Source organism: Neoarius graeffei, chromosome 10 (assembly GCF_027579695.1).
Source record: "Neoarius graeffei isolate fNeoGra1 chromosome 10, fNeoGra1.pri, whole genome shotgun sequence".
Classification (NCBI taxonomy): Eukaryota; Metazoa; Chordata; class Actinopteri; order Siluriformes; family Ariidae; genus Neoarius; species Neoarius graeffei.
In genome coordinates, this window is record NC_083578.1 from 58,787,754 (window position 1) to 58,814,637 (window position 26,884).

The 26,884-nt window shown below is 41.0% G+C and overlaps 1 protein-coding gene across 3 annotated transcripts in view; it reads left to right on the forward strand.

The window, feature by feature from the left end:
* The first annotated feature begins 218 nt into the window (after positions 1-218).
* The window catches only part of ythdf1 (YTH N6-methyladenosine RNA binding protein F1), a 32,736-nt gene continuing 6,070 nt past the window's right edge, over positions 219-26,884 (forward strand). Inside the window, exons 1-5 of one of the 3 annotated variants that reach the window (XM_060931949.1) lie at positions 219-612; positions 1,172-1,196; positions 8,940-9,019; positions 11,010-12,635; positions 13,171-15,178. In XM_060931949.1, coding sequence (XP_060787932.1) covers positions 11,028-12,635; positions 13,171-13,311 — 1,749 coding nt within the window. In that variant the 5' untranslated portion in view covers positions 219-612; positions 1,172-1,196; positions 8,940-9,019; positions 11,010-11,027 and the 3' untranslated portion in view covers positions 13,312-15,178. Of the gene's footprint in view, positions 613-1,171; positions 1,197-8,939; positions 9,020-11,009; positions 12,636-13,170; positions 15,179-26,884 lie in introns of those variants that run through there. The other 2 variants (XM_060931947.1, XM_060931948.1) reach the window with 2 other exon arrangements.

Here is a 26,884-nt window from a genome sequence, read left to right on the forward strand (position 1 = left end):
TACTGGAAGCTGTGTCACTTCCTAGTGTTATAGGAAATGGATCTCACGTTTCAGGAAGCAGATAAACGTAAATAAACATTTAAACTTTTTTTAACGACCCACATAAATGGATTTGCGCATAAGTTTTGCTTGAAAAGAAAAACCAGAAACCAGAATTTTAAAAGAAGTCAAGCGCCCAGTACGTGTGTGACGTCATTCCGCTTTGAGCAGGTCCCGGATGGAGCTGGGGGAAGTGAACAGGACTGCACAATAACTCAAGGCTGGAAAGTGTAGGGGGAAAAAAATCTTAAAAGAACACGCCGTGAAACGGAATTGGACTCAAATTGAAAACTTGGACTTTATAAGAACCACAGGCACCATCCGGACCGGAATATTGCACATTGAGGTGTTTGTGTGTGTGCTATAATCTGGTGGTGGAACTTGCTGAGGATTTGTGCCGTGAAAAATAACGTTACAGCAGCTAATAGCGCCAGCAGCCGAAGAAGGAAACACTGACTCGGAATAACGCTGAAAAACCCCAATAGTTTTCACGACTCTTGGTGATTTATAGAGTCTCGGTTGATGAATTATGTCTACCACCAGTATTGATCCTCAGGTAGGCCTTACTGTTAGGTACGTTTGCTGGAGGAATATCTGGTTATGTCCATAGTTGCTAGCTCTGAGCGCAGGTAAGCTAAGGCCTTGGATTGGACCTCGGAGCAGAAACCGGGAATGTGCTTCTTTCCAGTCTTAGCGTTAGCTAATGGCTGTTGCGGATGTGCGGCTCGCTAATTACTCGAGCCACATAGCTTGCTTTCTTCTTGGTCTTATGAACCTGACCCCGGTTAGTGAGAGAGGAAATACCAAGTTTGCTGCAACGCAGCATCGTTTCCATCCACTTCTTAAGAAACTGTCAGTATAAGTGAGATGCACAAAACAGAACTTAATTTACAGTAACCTAGCGAGCCAGGCTAACCCGTATTGCTCTTTAGTTAGCTTTCTTACATCATCTAGTGTTGTGGATTTGACTAGTTTTGAAATTGCTGGCTACTGGTTAGCACTGCACGTCATTAGCTCCTAAGCTTTTAGCGACTTGCATGGTTCTGAGCTTTGTTGATATGATTTTAACTTAATGTGTGTTTGTTTTCCCCGCATCTCTCCCCCATGTTGCCTGCGCCAACGGAACCTCCAGACATCAAAAGGACAAGATTCTAAAGGTGGGTTAGTTAACACGACTCCCGTTAATGTGAGCTGTCAGTTTAGCAAAGGTAAACGAAGCTATTTCTGGGTACGAGGCCGAACATCACCGTCGCCGTTAGGTCTGCTTGTGAAATAAGACACTTAAATTTTCCTGGTGTAGCGGGCAATTCTTTATACAGCATTTCCTTCGTGATAAGAGTGTCGAAATCACTGTGAAATTTCCTTGTGGTAAAGGCAGTTGGTCTTGGAAGGAAGGAAATGTGGCTGGAAACCATTGCTTCTTATATAGTAATGCTCTTTCAGACCCTGTGTGCTGCAAGAAATCGAGATGAATATTATTTTCTATATAATGCAAGCTTCGAGCATAATCATACGCCTTATAACCTTCGTTAGAGTGATTCTTTTTCTCTCTCATTCCACTGTTTGCTTAAACTGCATCCCTCTTCATTTACACTTTTGCCTGCACGTTCTGTTAATGACAGTAAAAAATGAATTGAAGCATCCATGCACTTTACCACATAACTGGTGTTTACACTAATAGACCGTTTTATTTATTTATTCATTCTTATATCTACTACATAAGTGGCGTTTTTTTTTTTTTTAAGAGTACAATTACGGGGTGGCACGGTGGTGTAGTGGTTAGCGCTGTCGCCTCACAGCAAGAAGGTCTGGGTTCGAGCCCCGTGGCCGGCGAGGGCCTTTCTGTGCGGAGTTTGCATGTTCTCCCCGTGTCCGCGTGGGTTTCCTCCGGGTGCTCCGGTTTCCCCCACAGTCCAAAGACATGCAGGTTAGGTTAACTGGTGACTCTAAATTGACCGTAGGTGTGAATGTGAGTGTGAATGGTTGTCTGTGTCTATGTGTCAGCCCTGTGATGACCTGGCGACTTGTCCAGGGTGTACCCCGCCTTTTGCCCGTAGTTGGCTGGGATAGGCTCCAGCTTGCCTGCGACCCTGTAGAACAGGATAAAGCGGCTAGAGATGATATGAGATGAGTACAATTACTGTATGTGGCTCATCTGTTCTGTACATTTAGTAACAGGAACATGGTCACGGTAGTGGCATGTCCAAAAAGAAGTGTTTTCTCAACCCAGCATTGTCATTGTGGTTGAAAAATCCAAGCAAATTTATTGTAGCTAAGGGTAGTATCTCACTGGGCTGTGACAGCCCGCGACACAACAGTTGCGATAAAATATGCGAATTAGCGACAGTTTTCACTTGGAATCACACTGAATTGATATTCGTATATTTTACCGCAGTTGTTGTGTCTTCAACTTGTCGCAGCCCGGCTTTCCCTTGGCAGGCAAGGAAGTAGAGGAAGCCTCACGGAAACTGACTTGAGAAGGGTTCCCGACGGCTTTGTGACACCAGCAACGCATTTGCAGCTATTTTGAGAGAAATTTTGTCTCGTGAATTTTTTTAATATGTTCAAAATTTCAGCGATGAAGGAGCAACACTTTGCGACTCATGCGAGGAAATTGAGAAGCCCCACGAATGTTTCAAGACACTTGAAACTCTCTCGTGAATGACGTTCACAATTTGTCACAAGCTGTCGCAGCCCAGTGAGATACTGGCTTAATAATAATGTGCCACCTAAAAAGTTCACATCTATCCTGTGATAAAAGGCGAGATAATTAATCCAGATTTTATATATATATATATAATATATAATATAAAAAAAATCAGGTCTCTAAATGTATACCTCACGAGGTAGAAGGATCAGATAAAGTGGCTTGCTGTAGTACTGTGTGTAATAATACAATATGGCTTTGACTGTTGCTTTCGTGGTTGCTTTCTGTTGGTCACTTTTTCCACTGATCAACGTGATAGTGTGTCATTCAAATAGTACACAGTAATAGATGGGCTACAGTCATTGAGTACAAGCCTAAGTGTACCATTTTGATAAGTCTAGTATATCAGACTATGAGGGAAGTTATTTTTTTTAATAGGTTCATCATCCATATTGCAGGTTTTGCATCTAAAATGAATAGACCTACATATGCATGTTTATTTTTGTGTCACAGCTCAAGTTTAGTGCACGTTGCTCATACCCGTTCATCACTTGTAGTAGTCAGAGTCCTGGAGATGAAATAAGAACATATTTATTCATCACATGTACACTTGTGAAATTCCTCTCTGCGTTTAAAGGGGAACTGAAGGCAATTTTTTAAATCAAAATTCTATTTCTCATTTTATAAAATGTAGGAATGCATTTGACAGCTATTTTGTCACTGCTGTAGCAAGTTATGAGTGTTTGAAATATGCTATGTAATACATCAGTCCATATGTCAAAGCAATGGCCATAAACGAGATTCGTCGAGACCTGTGCGAGACTTTGTAGGACAGAAGTAAAATGTACAGCGGAAATCAAAGTGACCAACATCTGGCAACGTTGTCAAGAGACGCGTGCGCCCTCCTTCGAATGCTAACGTAATCAAGCTGGAAGTTTTCCCTGTGTCCGAAATCACTCCCTACTCACGAAATAGGGCACTATATAGTGGGGACGCCATTTTGTAGTGCTGTCCGAAACCTTAGTGAGGATAATGTGGGAAATGCGCTCAGTATAATATGTACACTACCGTTCAAAAGTTTGGGGTCACTTTGAAATTTCTTTATTTTTGAAAGAAAAGCACTGTTCTTTTCAATGAAGATCACTTTAAACTAATCAGAAATACACTCTATACATTGCTAATGTGCTAAATGATTATTCTAGCTAAATTCTACTAAATGTGTGGTTTTTGGTGCAATATCTCCATAGGTGTATAGAGGCCCATTTCCAGCAACTGTCACTCCAGTGTTCTAATGGTACAATGTGTTTGCTCATTGCCTCAGAAGGCTAATGGATGATTAGAAAACCCTTGTGCAATCATGTTAGCACAGCTGAAAACAGTTGAGCTCTTTAGAGAAGCTATAAAACTGACCTTCCTTTGAGCAGAGTGAGTTTCTGGAGCATCACATTTGTGGGGTCGATTAAATGCTCAAAATGGCCAGAAAAATCTCATCTCATTATCTGTAGCCGCTTTATCCTTCTACAGGGTCGCAGGCAAGCTGGAGCCCATCCCAGCTGACTACGGGCGAAAGGCGGGGTACACCCTGGACAAGTCGCCAGGTCATCACAGGGCTGACACATAGACACAGACAACCATTCACACTCACATTCACACCTACGCTCAATTTAGAGTCACCAGTTAACCTAACCTGCATGTCTTTGGACTGTGGGGGAAACCGGAGCACCCGGAGGAAACCCACGCGGACACGGGGAGAACATGCAAACTCCACACAGAAAGGCCCTCGCCGGCCACGGGGCTCGAACCCAGGATCTTCTTGCTGTGAGGCGACAGCGCTAACCACTACACCACCGTGCCGCCCGGCCAGAAAAATGTCTTGACTATATTTTCTATTCATTTTACAACTTATGGTGGTAAATAAAAGTGTGACTTTTCATGGAAAACACTAAATTGTCTGGGTGACCCCAAACTTTTGAACGATAGTGTATTTATCACAAAAATGCATGCATTTATTTATTATTTTGAAAACCCTCCGGCCTGGCACGTTTTAATTGTGCGACAGTAATGACGTACATACCAGCGCGACGGACTTGTCCTTGTCCTGTTGTCTTTCCAACTCTTCTCTACTCCACGTTGGTTTGAAGTCGTATGGAATAATCTCCATCACTGATGAAGCTGACGAATCTCGAAATTAATCTAAATTGGAATGATATGGCGATCTGGCTACTGTGTAAACAGTTTTCAAAATGGCATCGCTGACACTTCACGAGACTTGTGCAAGACTTCAAACGTGAAGATCGCGCGGATAAGCAACGCCTGCCGTGGACCTTATGATCTACATTCAACATGGCTAAAAACCAAAAAGGCTGATAAGTGTAATATAATATGCCAATACGAGTCATGATATAAGGTTAATAAAACTGAAAACGTAATTGAATAACACGTTAATTAAGAAATAAAGCAAGTTTAAAAATGACTTCAGTTCCCCTTTAACCCCTCTGAAGCAGTGAGCACACGCGCGCACACACCCAGAGCAGTGGGCTGCCATGCTACAGTGCCCAGGGAGCAGTTGGGGGTTAGATGTCTCACTTGGCATGTCTTTGGACTGTGGGGGAAACAGGAGCACCCAGAGGAAACCCACACAGACGCGGGGAGAACATGCAAACTCCATACAGGAAGGCCCCCGTCAGCCGCTGGGCTCGAACCCAGAACCTCCTTGCTGTGAGACGACAGTGCTACCCACTACACCACCGTGCCACCCTACAAAGCTGCGAGACAGATTTGTAATTGCAGGAAATATGCAATGCTTATTGTTTCAGATGATTTGTATCCATGTAAATAATTACTTCCTTGACATTTAACCTTTTGAATGAACAAGCTTTGTTCAGAGGTGTGGAGGTATGTAATAGAGTGTAGGTGAGGGCTTTGAAAAGCACAGATTGGCAATGCAGAGATGATTCCCTATTTACAGGCTGGAAGTCATACCACAAGATAGAAAGGTGCCTCTGCCCCATTCCTTAAATGATGGTGCAGTGGGTAATTGGCATGGTTTTGTGGTGAAGCTTAGCAGTAAGTGTTCTGAAAATCAGAATTATTATTTGGACCTCTGTGCATTTGAGTTACATAGTGGAAAGAACCACAGATGTCGTCACATTCGTCTTATTAGCAACAAGATAGCCAGCTTGCTGTGACGAGTGATATTTAGTTATTTACCTCCTCAGAACAGTGAACTGTGTAGTCAGTGTTATATATTTAACAAGCAGATGTTTGTATATACAGCATAAGTCATTTAAAGTGCTCCTTTGTTTACTGCTGATGCTTGCTGAACTCAGGGTTGAGGAGACTGTCTGGAGTTGATGTTTAGGAATTCCAAGTTGAGAAGACATTTTCTTTGGGGTTTCGAAATCAGAAATTCTGAGTTATGAGTTTTAAACAAATGCAGAATTAATTCATGCTTTAATGCTGTGTGGTTGGAAGTTTGATAGATCGGGTCTGGCTAATGTACATGGGGAAGACATACGAGACTGCTAGGGGTCTCATCTCATCTCATTATCTCTAGCCGCTTTATCCTTCTACAGGGTCGCAGGCAAGCTGGAGCCTATCCCAGCTGACTACGGGCGAAAGGCGGGGTACACCCTGGACAAGTCGCCAGGTCATCACAGGGCTGACACATAGACACAGACAACCATTCACACTCACATTCACACCTACGGTCAATTTAGAGCCACCAGTTAACCTAACCTGCATGTCTTTGGACTGTGGAGGAAACCGGAGCACCCGGAGGAAACCCACGCGGACACGGGGAGAACATGCAAACTCCGCACAGAAAGGCCCTCGCCGGCCATGGGGCTCGAACCCAGACCTTCTTGCTGTGAGCCGACAGCGCTAACCACTACACCACCATGCCGCCCGGTTGCGTGAAGATATGAAGTTTATCTTCGAGTAGTGAACATATTCACGCATGAGTGAAAATATTTTCAACATGAAAAGATAAGCTTCCGTATAATGTTCATGTTATATGGACACGTCCACAAAAAAATATGCAAGTTAATCAGTTTTAATTTTGAACCAGTTTGCCATTTTAATAAGGCCTGTTTAGTCAGCGAGAAAATGCTGGGACTGATGTCGTCAGAGTGAAATACTGGAAAATGTCACTCAGATCCACAATGTATTTTTCATATGAAAAATGTGAGTTTTTCAGCATGAGAAGGTAAATTTCGTATCTTCCAGCCAATGTGTGAGTGCCTTTTTATTATATAAACACATTCACAAATAAAAAGTACCCACATTTATCAAAACAGTTCACTGACATCCTCACGTGTTTTTTATATATATATATATATATATATATATATATATATATATATATATATATATATATATATATATCTCGATTAGCTATATTACATAGACGTGACCATTTTACTGGGAAATACACCACTCGTATTTTTCATATGAGCTACATCCAGGACATGGAGAACCAAAACCATGACACAAATCTCTATATGTCACTCGTGAGGAAATCAATGAATTTGTTTTGATAAATTTTGGTACTTTTTGTCTGTCAATGTGTCTGTATAATAAAAAGAAAATCACACGTTGGCTTGAAGATATGAAGTTTATCTTCTCATGCTGAAAAACACGCATTTTTCATACAAAATACATTGTGGGTCCGAGTGACATTTTCCGATACGTCACTCCCAGTGTTTTCCCGCTGACTAGATGAACATTGTCAAAATGGCTAACCGGTTCAAAATTAAAATTCTTTTGATTTTTTTGGTAGATGTCCATATTAAGAACATTACACAGTTGCATGAAAATATGAAGTTTATCTTCTTGTGTTGTCGTCATGTCTTGTCGTTTGCCTCGCTCATGATGTACACATTCACCACTTGAAGATAGACTTCACATTTTCACACTTGTGTATATAAAATAAAGGATGTTTGGACTGGATTAGTTTTACCTGGGGAGATGATGTAATTTTACTTGGGGTGGTAATGTACAGTACCAGTCAAAAGTTTGGGCACCTAATCATTCATATGTTTTTCTTGATTTTTATTAAGACACTTCATGCCTGTATATTTTGTCCAGTCTGTTGCAGATATCTTGTCATGTACTCTACTGCACCTGTGTTTGGACATGCATTTTTTGGTGCAGCAATTGTGTAGGATATAGTGCATCCTTCGTGCATGCACATATATTTTAAGAGCAAGTAGAATCCCAGCCTAAAAACACTGATAAATGCAGAGCTGCTTAATTGTTAGGACTGTTCTAGATCATGCAGCTGTTTGAACACGGGTCTCCGTTATAAGCAGTCTAAAGGGGCTGAAAGTGCATCCGAAGTGTCCCCATATATCATAGATCTTGATTTGAATTGCTTTCATCGGTCATGTTGTTCTTAAGTTTACTCTGAGTGGGGATTAAGACACGCTGTATGCTCAGTAAATACAAACTAGCAGTGAAAAGTCAACAACTAGTTTGGTTACCACATCAGTTGAGTAGAACAGTACATGTTACTGACATTTACTGCACTCTGTATTGTCCTCCTTGGTGATACTCCATCATGTGCTCCATAAACATGCACAAATATTAGGAACATCTCTTCCGTGAGTTTACATAGGCGCTGGCAGTTCGTTGGCTTCTTCAAAATCAGCAGTTACTTGCTCGCCGTCAAACATCCAAGCATTATTAGGTAAAGAGAATATTTTCCCAGCACCATCTGCTTCTTCTCACTCTCATAATGGTACATTTCACATTTCTGAGCCTTGGACTTTATCTGTTTTGCTTTTTTTACTTGATCACGAGGAGACCCATGCAGTTTCCATAGAAAATGAACTGGAGGCCAGACCAAAAAAGAAACTCCCCACAAGAAATACACCACAGCCTGTGTCTCTCTCTTTCTCTCTCAAAACTGATCAATTTTTCAATTTAAATTGTGTTCCCAGTGTATTAGCAAAACAATAAGAACAGTAATATCAGCATAACAGAAAATGTACAACTAATAGTAGCGACTTCTGAAATCTCGCTCTCTTGCCTCAAACCTGCACATTTTTCATGTCAGTGGAACAATTTTAAAATTTATTTATTTATTTATTTATTAAATGAGGTGAAAGATCCTTTTGGGTCACTTGTCAATATACTTGGACTTGGCACCAAAGTATCACTTGTGTTTGCGGAAATATTGTAATCTGTTAGTTTGTTTGTGACGCCTTTTTTTTTTTTCCCCCCTGTCTGTTTTTTGGTTTAATTTTTTCAGTGCAAAATGGCTCACTCCACCAAAAGGAAACGGTCCATGACAACGACTTTGAACCATACCTCACTGGCCAGTCTAATCCGGTGAGGAAAATTGTGTACGAGTGTACATTTGCTTTCTGTATATACCAAAAATGGTGTAAAAGAGAGGGGAATTATTTTATAGGACTCACTATACTGTACTATCCATAGACTTTGATGACAGTTCACTGAAAACCTGCCCTAGGTCAAAACCCGTGTGTGTGTGTGTGTGTGTGTGTGTGTGAGGTAGCTGAGTCATTTCACATAGGCTTAGATTACAACTTCCTGTTTCTAGAACTATGATCTTTTTCCCCTTTTGTCTCCCCCCCCCCCCCCCCCCCCCCCCAAGTATAATGACTATAGAATTGTATCTTAAAGGAGATACGCAGGACCTTGTATTTTTAAATACATTTCTGAATGGATAGCATCTCCATCCTTGTACTCGTGTATGCTGCATAAATGGGAATAAAAAAATATATAGTTTTGAGAGTTAAAATCGACCACAAAGTTGGCGTTCGAGCTGCCCCGCTGAGCCAGCCTTGAGTGCGTGACGTCACAGCGGTAACCGGTTTTAAGGCCGAGGCCTTTTACAGCTATAGACCAAAGTCATATAAATAAAAATTTATGGTGAAAGTAAGAAATACCGTTACCGACTTGCTCAACTAAGACTGATTTGACTTCATTGATTGTGGGTTGACTCTCATTAAAACAGGATAGGTGTTATAACCTATGCATGCATTTTCGCTGATAAAATGTAAAAGGCTAATTAAATAATCAGATCAACTGAGACAATCACATTCTGAAGCAAATTAAATAATCTTATACCAGTAACTTAAACACACAATACAAGTTACATGTATTTAATCTAAATGCAGGTAAACAACGAGTGTTGTTTTTGTTTTGTATCCAAATGAGTCGCGTCTTACCCGTCTGTGTCCTCGCTTCTTGAAGGTTGACCTTGCGGCCGATTTGTTTTGAAACAATCTGACTTTCAGTTGTTCGTTCAGTCCTCCTTCATTCGCTTCTTCCATGTAAGGGCGAGATATTGCTGCTGCGGCAGGCATATCCAGCAGAGACATCAGACGGCTGGTCCACTCGTTCTCCATTTTCTCCATACTGAGTACTCCCCCATTACTGCTCGGCTCAGGTAATTACTAAAACCCGGGACGGGACATCACCGGTTTTAGCAACAACCGCAGGGAGGTCACTGCCCGAGTGATATGTCACGTCACGTCCCGGGTTTTAGCAACAACCCTCGACTCGCACCCTGGGAGAACTGGTGCAACTGAACTTACTTTCCTTTAAAAAAAAAAAAAACCTTTCCTTTTCTTGTAGGAAAGGAAAGTTTCTTTTCCTTTAATTGTTGGTACTGCACCCTCTTTCAATACAAGCTTATAGCTAATGCGCTTCAACAGATCAGAGATTTCGTACGCGTCTTCAGTAAAATTTGAAGAGACCATTTTGTAGGTGCCCAATGTGCCCGTGAACTTCTCGCAAAACGTGTCCAAAACTTTGGAGTTTGAACATTCTTGGGCCATAAATGCAACGTAAATCCACCTTCTGTCATGTTGCACCTGTCAGCAATACATCTACGTGGCATGGCGATAAATTGGCTCAAAATGGAAACTCAAAGTTGCAGTCAGCTCTGTATTTTAATATAGTGAGACCGATAGCCTTCCTGCGGTGACGTCACAGATGTCAAGGTCATTCACTCAGACCGCTACCTATATGAATAATTTTAATCGTAAAAATTACTCTATTAGATTTATTGTTAACACTTAAAACTATTCCTATGCCATTCTTGAGGTCTCAAGGCATTTATAAACATAAAGTGAGGCCATGGTTCTGCGTATCTCCTTTAACGAAATGTTGACTGAATTATCTTTACCAGCAACTGCTGAGACGCAACTTCAATTATGAACTGAAGTTGATATCTGATTCTTATATTTTACTAAATTGTTAATTACTTTTTTTTTGGGGTTGATGATAATTCTTGTCAATTATGTTGTCAATATTATTACACAGTTCAAACTACATCTTTTCTGCTTTCCAGAACAACAGCTATCAATCCATGACTGACCCCTACTTATCAAGCTACTACGCGCCTTCCATTGGATTCCCCTATCCCCTCAGTGAGGCTCCCTGGTCAACTGGCGGTGACCCTCCGATTCCTTATCTTGCCCCCTATGCCCCACTCAGCAATGGAGACCACCATTTCATGCATGACACTGTGTTTGGACAGCCAGGGGGATTGGGTAGCAGCATCTACCCCCACCGTTTTAATTTTTTCCCAGAAAATCCTGCCTTCTCAGCATGGGGCACCAGCGGCTCTCAGGGCCAGCAGACTCAAAGCTCAGCCTATGGGGGCAGCTACAGCTACCCACCCAGCTCTCTGGGTGGCACACTTGTGCCCGATGGGCAGACAGGCTTCCACAGTGACACTTTGAACAAGGCACCAGGTATGAACAGTCTGGAGCAGGGTATGCTGGGACTGAAGATCGGCGGTGATGTTGTCACCGGCACTGGCTCAGCTGTCAAAACTGTGGGTTCGGTCATTGGTGCCAGTGGTGCAGTAGCCACTGGTAATGGTGGAACCCCAGTAGGCATGCCAGCTCCTAAACCCACCTCATGGGCAGCCATTGCAAGTAAGCCAGCCAAAGCGCAGCAGTTGAAGGTCAAAAGTAAAGCTGGTATGCCTGTGGCAGGAGGTGCGCCGCCGCCACCACCCATCAAACACAACATGGACATTGGCACTTGGGACAACAAGGGGACGAAAGTGGCATCGCCTTTGCCTCCTCAGCAGCAGCAACAGCAGCCACCTTCTCTCTCACATGGTCACTTGCCCCCTCACCCTCAGCCACCCATGCCCTCAGCCCAGTCTCTGGCACAGCATATGGCTCTGCAGGCTCCGCCACCTCCTGCTCCTCCTCAGCCCTACCAGAATCATACACCGGCTCCGCCCCCTCAGACGCGGTGGATAGCACCACGTAACCGGAACCCAGGTTATGGTGGAGGTGGCAGCATGGATACCACTGGTCCTTCCAGTGGTGGTGGCTTGGGCAACGGTGGAGGAGTGTTGGGCACTAGCTCTAGCTCCAGCATGGGCTCAGGAGACCCACACCCATTGCTGGAGAAGCTGCGTGCATCGCATAGCTACAACCCGAAGGACTTTGACTGGAACCTGAAGCATGGCCGTGTTTTCATCATCAAGAGCTACTCAGAAGATGACATCCACCGTTCAATCAAGTACTCCATTTGGTGCAGCACAGAGCATGGCAATAAGAGGCTGGACGCAGCATTCCGTGCCCTCAATGGCCGGGGCCCTGTCTACCTGCTGTTTAGTGTAAATGGCAGTGGGCATTTCTGTGGTGTGGCTGAGATGCGCTCACCAGTAGACTACGGCACTAGTGCCGGTGTCTGGGCACAGGACAAGTGGAAGGGCAAATTTGACGTGGACTGGCTCTTTGTCAAGGATGTGCCCAACAGCCAGCTGCGCCATATCCGCCTGGAGAACAATGACAACAAACCTGTGACCAACTCGCGTGACACACAGGAGGTACCCCTGGAGAAGGCCAAGCAGGTGCTGAAAATCATTGCGACCTACAAGCACACCACATCCATTTTCGATGATTTCTCACACTATGAGAAACGACAGGAAGAGGAAGAGGTGGTGAGAAAGGTAATGCATCATTGTTTTTCTTATGTTTGTGTTCTTGTATGTACATCATGCCACATGGTGAACACGTCATAGTATTTCTTGAAGAAACAAAATGGAGAATGTTTTGAGTGAGTGTGAAATAAAATCTATCAGGGAGCATTTGACTTGGCTAACCTTAGACAAGAACAGTTGTGGTCAGAAGGTTATATACACGGATATGCTGTGCCATTGTGGACATAAATGTCATGGCAAAATTGGGTTCTCGGTGTTTTCTTTGAACTGTTCTGTTTCTGTGGCAGAATGATTGTACAATATGTATCTTAATGGGGGTGGGGGGGGAGACAAGAATTTGGTGTGGGGGGATTTTAAATCAATATAGGGTCAAAACTGTACTCGCAGGGTCAATAATTAATACACCCACTTAGATTATTAATTCAGTGGTGCTGAAAGTTCCAAAATATTTTAACTTAAAGACCTCTTAACTTCCTGTTAGTTATCATGATTGACTACAGCTGATAGTTTCTCTGTGCCAACATAAAAATGGTTTGTTTAACAGCACACGTTGGACCGACCAAAACAATGCAGTGGGAAAGTCCAAGGAGCTTCGTGCAGATCTGAGAAAGATGATGGATTTACACAACTCTGGAATGTCTCTTGGAACCTTTTTCTAAACAACTGCAGATTCCAAGATCATTAGTACAAGCAAGTTTATGTAAGTAAAGGTTATTGGGAGGTGTAGCAACTTGGCTGGAAGAAGACCCAAACTGTCACCCTCAGCTGAAAGGAAATTGGATTTTGTGATCAGGAACCATCAAGGCGCAGGCTTGTACTGAACTGGAAGCTGCTGGAACACACTACAGTTAAGCAAGTTTTACATCAACATGAACTGAGAGACTGTTGTCCAAGAAAGAAGCTCCTGCTCAAAACTTGACACCTTCAATCTTGACTAAATTTGCAGCTGACCATAAGGTGAAAGGAAAAAGCCATCTGGAGGAAACATGAGTTGTTTGGCTACAATGAACAGAGGTCCAGAGGAACACTGTACCAACTGTTAAGCATGGTGGCGGTAGCATCATGCTCTGGGGCTGTTTTGCTGCCAGTGGAACTGGTGTATTGCACAAAGTAGATGGAAAGATGAAATAGGAGAGCTCCCTCAGAATTCAGCATAACCTCAAACCATCAGAAATGTGGGCACAGTTGTCTTCCTACAGGACAATACTTCATTATACACATCAAAGCTGGTTGTGGAATGGATGAAGCAGGCTAACAAGCTTGAAACAAGTCCTGACCTCAGCCCAGGCTTGTAGTACTCGAGTCCAGGACTCGAGTCTGACTCGTGCCTTAATTTTAAGGATTCATGACTTGGACTCGGGCATTAACTGCATTTGGACTTGTAAATTGGAGACGAGGACTTGGGTTTTTTTTCTTTTGTTTTTTGTAAGTCTAAAGTCCTTCCCGCACCATATGGCGCATTAGATCGTGCCGATCTCCATTTTTGTAGCCCTCGGCCTCTCACCTATTACATAACTAGGGTTACAGTGGGGGGGCTGGTCCTCTGGTAACCACGAGAGTTTGACTCCCCACTCACGTCTGCATTGCAGCGTGCCTTGCTAGATGGCAGTAGGTACCATTTTTATGATGGTCTTTGGCATGACCCAACTGCAAGTAGAACTCGTGATCTCCTGATCGAAAGCCGGACACGTTAACCAACTAGGCCAATTCACGGTCTTTGTAACATGCCATAATAATTTGGCATACGATATTTTATATTGACAATTTTTTACTAATTTTGTGCAAGTGTGTCAGACCTGTGCGCCTTGGCGTATGCATCAGATGCGCTGTCTGGAGCTCGCCCGAGAGCCTGAGTCTGAGTCCTGGACTAGAGTACTACCAGCCTGAGTTGAGGTCAGGACTTGTTTTCAAGCTTGTTGGCACCATAAACGACTCACACCTGCACAAGATTAAGGTGCAATCAGCGCGTCTATAGAGGATGTGCAGTCACGTGACCCGCACGTGTGTACTCCGCCCACTCTGGCATATTGGACGGCATCAGGATAGTTTACCTTGCGCGAGCGTAATGGATCCAGGGAGTAATCCCCAAGAAAATTCGGAAAATAATATACCCCATCTACATCGCACGATTACTTGTCTAAGTTTGTTCAGCATTTTGAAGGTGACGTGAGGCAGCGTTACGTGGAAAAGTGTTCCAGGTTGGGGATTGCAGATCCGTACAACTTGCCGCAATCCTTGTTCAGGGAAATTCGGAGCTGCGGTGCCAGCGATTTGCCCGATCTGGCCTACCACGACATTTACAATTTTCTCGTTAATCGTGAATTGTGTTACACTGGCAAAGCCCTCAAAGCTTACAAGAGCCTGGAAGCTTATAAATATTTTGTTGCGGGATGGGTATCTCAACTATACCTCTGGAAGGTCCCGAAGAAGAATGTCTACTTGATAACCTCACGGGTAAGTGGCATTAAGACGTTTATCATAAAGAGACTATGCAGGACGTTTTATCTTAAGAATGTTCGAAATCTAAACTCAGTTCTAGATAATGACAGGGTTGTAAATATGTATGTTTTTGTCTGAAAAACAGTAAATCAGAAAGCTGCGCACGTTTGCGCAGCTTCCGCGAAAACGTGGGCAGCTTTCTGATTTACTGTTTTCTTCTCATACTTCCTATTTTTCATGGACTGTAAGACATTTGCTTATTTAGTAATTTTAATACAGAATTTACTCCGATGAAATTATTCAGACACTCCAACGACCCCCCCTAAAAAAAAATCGGGTCTGCGCGATTCAGCCGTGAGAAAGGCGCATCCGCCGTTTGCATCCCTGTTTAAACTCCTAGGTTAACCGACTTTAACTGGGTAATGAGGCTCGGTGGTCGGTCAAGATTTTTTTTTTTTAGTTTTCGCCATCCCTACTATGGATTGGTCTTTCAAAGGCATATATGAGCCAAAAAGATAAAACATTGTCATAGACTAGGCCAGGGTAGTAGGGCTAGGCATAGCCATTTTAACCGTTAGAGACTGTCTAGTTTCTAAGTATGCAGCTATCATTCAATCCGAAAATCAACTTAACAGATGTACTAGGAGTATTGAATTAGAAGATTACACCAAATGCTGAACAAGATATAAGCATTCTCGAAAGATCTACTCCCACACACTTGATAATTAGAACGGGTTCGTCTAAGTTCTACGCGCGGCCTTGCTGTCCAAAATGGCAGATAATGAATATCACATGACCTCTTGACGTCACGTGCACGCTGTCTATATAAAAACTGTGAAAACACACTTACTGTGAAGTATTGAGCTGCGTTGCTGATGTTACTGAGCCTTATTTCCTTGTTTGGTTTCCTGATCCCTGATTTCCTGTTTCTTGTCTTTGATTCTGCCTTGGCTATGATAGCCTGTTTGTGCCTCGCTCGACCTATTGCCTGTTTTACGATTTTGCCTGTCATTTTTCATTATTTACTTGTATTAATAAACACACCTTCTGCACTTACATCCGTCTCCCAACCATCTCTGACCGAATACTTCGCACTCCCTGACAAACAGAATGCACGTTCACCTGTTCATATGTCATGTTCAGGAACAAACTAATGTTAATGGCGCTGAAACAGCCACCGTCAAATGATGCAGTTGGAGTGTTGGACTCAAATTTTTCTTGAATGACTTGGACTTGACTCGGACTTGAATACTGGGGACTTGAGACTGGACTCGGACTCAAAGTTTAGTGACTCGACTACAACACTGCCTCAACCCTATTGAAAATATGTGGACTATGATTAAAAATTGGGTCTGTGGACGCACGCATTTAATTGAGCTCTACCAGTTCTGCCAAGAACAGTGGACAAATATCCAACCATGATTCTGCCAGAAGCTTATTGATGGCTACCAAAATTATCTGGTCATGGTGAAACTCGCTGAGGGACATTTAACCAAATATTAGGTGTGCTGTATATTTTCAACCCTGTATGCATAATTTTTACCCTTTGTTGATTTCAGAAAACCCACAATAAATTAAAACTTGTGTACCAAGTTTGTGTGTGGTGGCCTTTTTTTTTTTTTTTTAAACATTAAAGATGTATGTTGTCCAGTTCTTTTTCTGTGGCAGAAAAACAGTTCAAAGAAATCACTGAAAGCCCAATATTACCATAATGTTCATGTCAGTGTATGTGTACTTCTGGTTGCAGCTGTATATAGTTAACATTGGGCATATTCGGAAGAAATTATACTATCTATTTTTCTGACTAAATCTCAAAGTAATCCATTTGTTTTACTTGCCCTCCCCCTTTATTATTTTTATTTATATATTTATTTATTTAAATAAAGGAGTGTTCACAACAAATTTCAGGCCAGGCCCAAGTACAAGCAGGTTAATAAAGGTGTATTTTTAAAAATCTGTCTTTTCTTAACACTCGAAACCATAAGAATTTGGTCTACCAGTAACATTCAGCCAAGAAATCTCATGATTGCTTGTGGACACACTTCAACACACACATTCCATATCCATGCTGGTTTTTCTTTATTTGAACACTTTACAAAGGAATGTGTCTAAAATATTTCTCTCCTTGAATGATGCACATGTTATTTGAAGTGATTATCTCAGTGGACAGAATATTCGACTCATTTTGTGAAAAATTCAAGTAATGCAAGTTACTTACGTGCAGCTGTTTAGATCACAGTCAAACATTTCCTAACATACGATTTTCTGCGATGGGGTCACTTATAATAAAGGTAGCTCTCGCAATGTAAACTCTTATAAATTCCTCTGACATGGACAGAATTAATGTTCACTTTGCACTGGGGTGACTTAAGCCTGGAATAACTAATGCTCCAAAATCAGTGTGGGAAATGAGGCCGGACCGGCGGACATTTACCGGTAATTTTTTGCATTTGTCCATCTGTATTTCAAAAGCCTCAAACCAGATTGCCCATGAAAAATTGTAAAGATATGGGTCTAATCTACTTCTAATTTTCTTACAAATGTTACACTGGGCAAGTACATTGTCGTAACATGGCCTGTGAAACGGGGGTCTCTGCAGGCCCGACTTTAAAATTTCATAACTCGGCCACCGACGATCCCAGCCCTGCCAAACTTCACAGGCACATCCATCTCCCCACACCTTTTCGAACGAGCCAGGCTCCGCCCGATCCGATGTCAGGCGTGAGCGTGGAAAGCTTTAGGACGAGCCCTGGCTCCAGCCACTTGCGGGGATTTAAAAATTAATTAAATTCGGCCACTGAAGGTCCTAGACCCAACAGAATTTACAGGCACCTCCCGCTCTTAGAGTGGCACACTAAATAAGACAGTAATAATACATTCAGTATTCGCTGTTTTTTTATTGCATGATGCAGTTGAACTAGTGTTTGTGTTGACAGTATCTGATTGATCCAGTCGGTTGATTTAAGAGTTCAGTTTACATGAAACTTTGTAGTACAGTATTAAGTGCCAAACTGCCAGTCAGCGGTTATGTGGTGGTTATTTTTTCCATTCATAAAAAGAATGACTATCATAGTCTTATGCTTTGGAAGATGTAGATTTTATATTTGAAGTGTTTTTATTTTCTTCTATTTTCTAAGCTCTAATCCAGTAGATTTTAGTCTGAATGCCAAATGATATGACCATGTCCTAGTTTTGAGTCATTTTAAAAGTCATTTTGTTACAAAGTTACTTGGAATCTCCTACTCCAAAATTTTAACAATATTATGTAAGAGTAGTTGTATTGTTAATTATTAAATTTCTTATAGACTTGGTACAATGAAACCTCATGTTACGACCACTTCAAAATTACGACCACCTCAAAATTACGAACAGTTTTTCACGGTCCCGATTGCTTGCTTATATATTTCATTGGTCGCGGCCTTCAATAATGCGACCACCTCGATATTGCGTATTACGACCATTAATTTCAGTCCCACCCTTCGAAAATCAATGTAATTAAACCTCAAAAATACGGGCGCCCCCCGTCGTGTCAACATGGGGCACAAGAGCTTTCACGACATCCGGTTTACGTCATGCTGCAAAATTTTTACGTCATGTCGCAAAATTAAGATCGACTTTTGAGCAATTCCAGCGTTATGGACGTGACACTTGAACTCAAAATGGCAACAAATGACCCAGTGCATGTTTTATTGTCTCCCAGTATTTAAACAGGTGTTGCATATTTTAAGGCTGTACCATACTGGAGAAGTGATAGAACAAGAACAATTCCCATAGTACATCTAGGGCATGCCAGAAAATGCCAATAAAAGATGCGTTATGGATGTGACAGAAAAAGTATCACTTTTCTTGGGTGACTGTACATTTTTATCAAACTCTGTGAAATTGTAAACCTAATGTCGAAATGGAGAGATCCATTTGATAGAGGGGTCCAAGGTGAATATTAAAAAATCTTTGTTTAAAATATTTTGTATTTCATGCAGAGTTTCGGAAGGAAAAGTCAGCGTTATGGATGTGACGAAATTCTGTTATGGATGTGACGCGTCTGAAATAGACATGGCATATGTTTAGAAAATCAGCAATTTAACCACCATAACCCTTTGAAAAACTCTCTAAATATCAGCTAAAACTATCAAAGTTCTTAAATAATATTTAGGATGGCTATTGTTTTGCTGTTTTGTGGATTTTAGCATACATTTCTGTGGCTTGTGGCAATAATATAGAATTGTACATGATCAAAGTTGATTTTAGCTTGGGTTTTACATTATAAGAAAGAAAGACTGACAGTGACATATTAGGTTGGTTACAAATTGGTTCAACTTATTCACATCTGTAAAATACAGGCCTAGGTGATATCTCTGGGAGTGGTTTTGATGTATTACATGTTGCTTTATTTTTGCATGGTGAGGTTGACATTTACATGGAATTGCCCTTTTGTGACAATGAGTAGAAAACATAATGAGTTGTCTTTGAAAGAAAAAATTGATCTGTTTAACGAAAGTGCGGGTAAAAGTCAGCGTCAGCTAGCAGAAAAGTTTGGAATTGGCAAAACGCAGGTAATCTATGCAATGAGGTGTGAAGTGAGCTTTAGTAGATCAATTTAAATAGAAAAAGTTCAAGTTATTAAGTGTCATAAGGCCACACCAATTTAGTTAGTTGGTTCTCGGATTTTTTTCAGGAAAAATATGAAGCGAGCGGGCGAAATAATAAAATTTAAAAAATGCTCTGATGGTAAAATTAGCAGTGGAAATAGACCAAACAATACAGGCAAACCAGTAAACAGAATTTCAACACCTGTCAAAGATTTTACGCTTCTGTTCGCTGAATATCCTAACAATCACAAACACAGGCTTTGTAGGATTCCCCTCCACAGGCATGTTTCTTCCACAAGTCTTTAGATAAAGTGAAAGGGGCGATTTGATTGGTTTTCGGCGTCACGTGACCTGTTGGTGGGAGTTTGATTTCGATTTTTTTTTCCATTTTGCATTTTTTTCAAGCGGCGATTCCGAGAACCAGCTAATTAAATTGGTGTGGCCTAATTATGAAAGAGTATTCAGAATGAGATTTCAATTTCTTGTTTCAATGACTTGTGTAAGTTTGCTGTATGGTTTACATTTAAAAATGGTATGATTTTAATTATGATTAATTCTATTACAAGTTTATTAAAAGTTTAAATGAAAGAGTTATATTGTTTTTTACATGTTGTATTACATGTACATTTGTACTTGCTAGACACACAAACCACACACATGCTATACTTTTTTGTTTAAATTTAGCTTGTTGATTTAATCATTTATCAATGAAATACAATAAACTAGTTCATAAATTTATTACATTTAATGCAACAGTATTAAGAACATCATGCATGCACGTTGCTATGCAACAGCTCAGCAACTGTCAGTATATCTTGCCAACTCAATATTAAGACCACTTCGACCTGGTCCCAGTGGTGGTCTTAATATCGAGGTTTCACTGTGTGTGTGTGTGTGTGTGTGTATATATATATATATATATATATATATATATATATATATATATATATATATATATATAAGGTAATTGTTGACAGTGTTTCAGGAGTATTATTTGAGTACCACTAAGTTGTAACCAGCTGGAACATTCCCCCCCCCCCCACACACACACACACTTTTTTTTTTTTTTTCCTAGACATGGAACTGACCTGTGTCGTCTGCTGTTTTCTTGTGTATAACTTTAAGCGTATTTTTCTTGAATCTTCTAACATTTTCTTGTAAATTTATATTCAGTTTGTAGTGTAATTAGCAACTAATGTCTAGTGTAATTTGGCCTTTGAAGATCACAAAAATGTGCCTGGAAATAGCTGAGAAGCCATCTCCAGGCATCTAACGCTACGTTCACACTGCAAGGCTTAATGCTCAATTCCGATTTTTTTGTGAAATCCGATTTTTTTGTGAGGTCGTTCACATTAACAAATATATGCGACTTGTATGTGATCCTCAGTATGAACGAAAAGCGACCTAAAAGTGTTCCGCATGCGCATTGCAGGATACGACAACGTCACACGCAGTGAGCATGGCCAGTGTTTACGGAAGTAAAACCGCCCGGTTGCGGTATGACTCATCCAATCTAGCTTGAATAGCTGCATCCCCCCAAATGGAAATCAGCTCCCTAACCTCTGCGTCCTTCCATTGAGAAGATTCAGAACCTTCACAGCCCGAAGCGTCCCTCGCATTGATGTCATGCGCAGGGGCGCAGATACGTTTTTTTGAACTGGGAGGGACAAAAAACTGGGGGGGGGGGGACAAAGCTGCCAGCAAACCAACCCCAAACCCCGATATGCCTGTCAAACTTGTTGTTAGTAACCATAGCAACCAAGCTCGAGCTCGCAACCTGTGCAGTCTGCGCAGCTCAACCAACCGAATATCAGTCTTTGTTTTGTTTTATGTGAGTTGTTGCAACTATGTATGTACTGCTGTGCACCTCAATAAACCGAATGGTAATTAGTCTTTTGATTTTTCCGTGAGGTTTGCCTTATGCAAAGAAAGACAGCATAGATGTTTTTTCCTCCCTATAAGTGGGGGGGACCGAACGAGGTGAATTTAAATCTGGGTGGGACGAGTCCCACCCTCTATCTGCGCCCGTGATTATGCACCATGTTGTTGTAACTTTTTTGAGAGACCCGCCGCCTACTTCAGCACAGAATAGTGACGTTTGTGGCTTGTTGATGACGTGTAAGTTGGATGAATGCGACCTGGCAGTTCAGACTGAAGTCGCATATGAAAAGAGCGGATAGGAATCGGAATTAGGACCACATATCCAAACGGCCTGGGTCGGATTTGAAAAAATCGGATCTGTGTCGTTCATATTGTCAATAAAAGATCGGATACAAGTCACATATGGGCTAAAAGATCGGATTTGAGTCACTTCAGCCTGCAGTGTGAACGTAGCCTAAAGCCCTTCAGCTTCTGGTGCCCTAAGGCAGGCCCTGGACCCCCAGCCGCATTGTTCCGGGCCTTTGGCCCATCATTTGGATGGATAGACAGACAGCATTTCAGATTAGGGATGTTAACCCATGACCGTTTGACCGGTGGTTGACCGAATCAACGTCAACCGGTTAATTTTTTTTTTTGGTTGTTGGTTAAAAAAAAAATCAATCGTTTTGGAGCGGAGAACCTGGAATTCTGTGTTGTAAATGCTTGGGGCATGCCATGCGGTGTAAGGACGACAGCTAACAAATCAGAAACACCCATTCAGTCATGTCCCGCCCCAGTTGAAAACAGCTGCCACTCGGCGAAAGAAAAGTGTAGACACAGGCTTTTTAGCTTACAAATTACTATTCTGTTTGTTTTTTTTTATTATTATTATTAGAAGGCACATCGAGTTTAGTCCTGCCTTGGCCAGTGCATTCTGAAAGTGTGTTTCGGTCTGTAGCCAACAATGCATGTTATTGCAGATCATATCTCCCCACACAAACTAAAGGCGCAGATGCCGACTTTTTCACGGCTGAATCGTGCAGATCCGATTTTTTTTTTAGGGGGGGCGTTGGAGTGTCTGAATAATTTCATCAGAGTAAATTCTGTATTAAAATTACTAAATAAGCAAATGGCATTGAAATTATTCAGACGCTCCAACACGCCCCCCCCCCAAAAAAAAAAAAATCGGATCTGCACGATTCAGCCATGAAAAGGCGGCATCCGCCAAAAGGCGCGCTGTTTGCATCCCTGTTAAACTCATAGGTTAACCGACTTTAACCGGCTAATGAGGCTCGGTGGTGGGTCTAGATTTTTTTTTAGTTTTCGCCATCCCTATTTCAGACTTGTCTGTCCTGCAACAGTCTGCTTAAAATTCCTTATTTCCCACACTGCAAAATCCTTCCCAGATTATAGCAACAAGGTGGTTATGTTTCCTATGTTCAATGTTTGTGAATCCGTCTTTCGATGAACACCAAGGGGTGTTGCTAACCTTATGCAGGTGGACAGACAAACATGTTATGTTTTGTTTTCAGTATTGTGGGATTGTTTTCTGTCCACTTTCGAAGTATTTTCTAAAATTCATTCTAACTGATGAATCTAAAAACACTTTTAATGCTTATACAGTTACTTTATTGTAGTTTCTATCATATTGAACAGACTTTTTTTAATTTTTTTTAAGTTATAAAATTTTGATTGGTGTACAGCATACGCAAATGCGCCCACTTTCTGCAGAATATGCCATCAGTTAGCTGTCTCGGGCGTGGGTTTTTTGTTTTTTTAATTAATGGATGCCACCCAAACATTTTGGCCATAGTCAAAAACGACAATTTCTTGTCAGAAAGAGAATAATAATTAAATAGGCCCACAATGAAGTATAAAATAACATATTAAGCATAATTTTAATGGTAATTAGCAATGATAATTAGAAAGAGATATGAAAGCTGCCTGCTCTCATGTCATGGTCACGTTCAAATAGCGCAGTCAAGCCTATTAAGGTAGAAATTGTGTGTTTGCAAGAGTTAAGAGTTACCACCAGGCAAGCAAGCAGTAACTCTTTTTCCCTAGTTGTTACCGTAAACGCACATACATTATATAGTCAAATCAATGCAGACACCTGACCAGCATACCTTTTTATGAGCTTTTCCCAATTTCAAAATTGGGGCATTAATATGGAGTTGGGCCCCCCTTTTTGTAGCTGTAACAGCCTCCACTCTTCTGGGTAGCCTGTCTCCGTGATTTTATATCATATCTGTGGGAATTTGTGCCCATTCAGTCAAAAGATCATTTTATGAGGTCAAGCACTGATGTTGGATGAGGCGACCTGCTTCACAATCAGCGTTTCAGTTCATCCCAGAGGTGTTCATTTGGGTTGAGGTCAGGGCTCTGAGCAGGCCACTAGAGTTCCTCCACACCGAACTCATCAAACCATGTCTTTATGGGCCTCGCTTTGTGTACAGGGGCACAATCCTACTGGAGCAGGAAACTGTTGCCTTGTTGTCTGAAATGTCTTTGTATACTTCAGTATTAACGTTTACCCTTTACTGGAAATAAGGGGCCCAAACCCTGAACAACAGCCTCAGATTATTATCTCTCCTCCACCATCTTTACTGTTGGCACTACGCATTCCGCTATGTAACGTTCTCCTGGTATCCGCCAAACCCACATTTGTCGATTTTTGATTACCAGATAGTGATCGTAGGCTTGTGTGCAGCCATGGAAACCCATTTCATGAAGCTGTCGATACACAGCTCTTGTGCTGATGCTGCTTCCAAAGGAAGTTTGGAACTCCTATTAAACGTTTCAACAGGGAATAGGTGATTGCTGACATATGTAGCATGTAACACTTTGTGGCCCTGCTCTGTGAGCTTGCATGGTCTGCTGCTTTATGGCTCAGCTGTTGTTGCACATAGACATTTCCATTTCACAGTAATGGGGCAGATCTAGCAAGGCAGAAATTTCATGAACTGACTGCCACATTTAAAGTCACTGAGCTCTTCAGTATGACCCATTCTACTGCCAGTATTTGTCTGTGAAGCTTGCATGGCTGTATGCTTTTTTTTTTTCCCCCTTTTTTTTTTTAATAAAAAGCACTTGTTAGCAGTGAGTGTGGCTGAGACTCCTGAACTGTAACAAGAAGAGGTGTCCACATACTTTTGGTCAGTGTATGTAGGTCCCTGCCTTTGGCAGTGATTTGTGAAAGGACTGTATCAAAAATGTGAACGGGGTTTTAGCCTCCCCCCCCCCCCCCCCAAAAAAAAATAAATAATAATAAATAAATATATATATTTATTTGTATAAAATTTAGTGCATGGTCACTGCCATTTGTCTCCTTTTGGTTTGAATTGTGGCTGGATGATATGGCTGAATTTTATGATAAAATGTTTCAGTTGATATTGATAACTATATTGATAATTTTCTAATGATGTGTTTTTAATAATTACCAAGGGAAAGGGTGAATTCACTTTTATTTTGAATTTAAATGCCTTAGTTTTAATAACAACTTGACTTGGCGGAGGCACTGCCCAGGAATATAAACAACTACCAAAGTACAGGGTTAGTCAAAATTATGTTAACACTAATGGATTATTTTTCTCCTGCAGATAGACATACACCATGAGTGACAGATTAAATGGTACTGTTGCTTGCTTGTGTGTTGAATACGATGGCGAACAGGTTGAAACCGTCCTGTAAATCTTGCACATGTATGTTTTGTGCATAAGTGGTTTCTACCATTTAAATTTTAACATAATTTTGACTAACCCTGTATATTTGGTGACCCATTTGAACAAACAAGTATGAAGAGTGAGAACATTCTGTGACCAGTAGATAAATAATAACAGTAATAATTTATTTTTGTTTGTTTTTCCTTCTTTCAGGCAAAAAAAAGTAATTGTAAACACAAGTTTTCTGAATTCTTTGGTTGCTAATCAAGAGCATACATGAATTGCATGCGAGTGAAGCAGGTTTTCTCACTCAGCATTTTTTATTTATATATCTCCACATTCACTGAATGAGCAATTGTGTGGTCTGATTGGCTACTCTACTTACAGGCTATCAGCTCATATACCACAAGTAGAGAAAAACAAAACGGCGGCGCATTTTGCTGAACCAACAGAGGACGAAATAAAAATTCTGCTCACAAACAAAACCCCCAAAAAAGCAACAAAATACGGAATGAAAGTATTTGATGGTAAGAACTTTTTTCAAAGAAACTTTTATTATTGCATTTTTCACAAATTGCAACTGTAATTTCGCTGGTTTGTTTACATTCCTCATCTTTAAGCATTTAAAATTAAATATTTTTTTTTTTAGACTGGCTCAAAAGCTCAAAGAAATTTGAAAATTACAGAACTAAAATGTCTGAGGAAGAATTAAATAAATGTCTGATGTAAATCTTATCAAATTTGAATATTTTACAACACGTATACAATTTGCCATGTGTCCACTAAGTGGAAATGATTTTGCTGAACATTTTGTATAAAGTTTTTATTTATCAAATTTGCAAAAGATAAAAACGCTCTTTCTCAAAATCCAGTGAATGTGGACATAAGTTATTCCACTCAATCTCGTCGTGCATGGCTTATAGCTGTCGGCTCATGTAAGACTCGATTTTGTGGAATAATTGTTTTATTTTATATATATAAAACACGTATGTTTATAATATAAAAAATATAATGTAGTATTACATGGTTGCGCGACGATATGAAGTTTATATTCGAATGAGCAACACAAATGAGTGAAAATATTTGCAGCACAAGTAGATAAACTTCATATATTTGCACCACCATGTAATGTTCTTTATAGGATATGGAGACATCCACAAAAAATGCAAGTTAATCAGAAGGATTTTAATTTCACCATTTTGGCAACCTGCGTCAAGTCAGTGGGAAAACACTGGGAGTGACGTCATCAGAGTGAAGATATCGGGAAATGTCACTCAGATCCAGGATATATTTTGTATGAAAAATGCTAGTTTTTCAGAAGATAAACTTCGTAGCTTCAAGCCAATGTGTGATATTTTTATTATATACACATTCACAAATGTGTGTGCATGTGCACAATAGACATGAGTGTTTTACTGGGGAAATACGCCACGTGTATTTTTCATACGAGCTACATCCAAGACATGGAGATCTAAAACCATGACATAAATCACTGTGTGTCACTCATGAGGAAATCGATGAATTGTTTTGATAAATTTGGTTACTTTTTGTTTGTGAATGTGTCTGTCACACGTTGGCTTGAAGACATGCAGTTTATCATGTTGAAAAAAAATCACGCGTTCACTTTGCTCACTCATGAGATATGCATTCACCACTCGAAGATAAACTTCATATCTTTGTGCCACTATGTAATATTTACAGTGGTGCT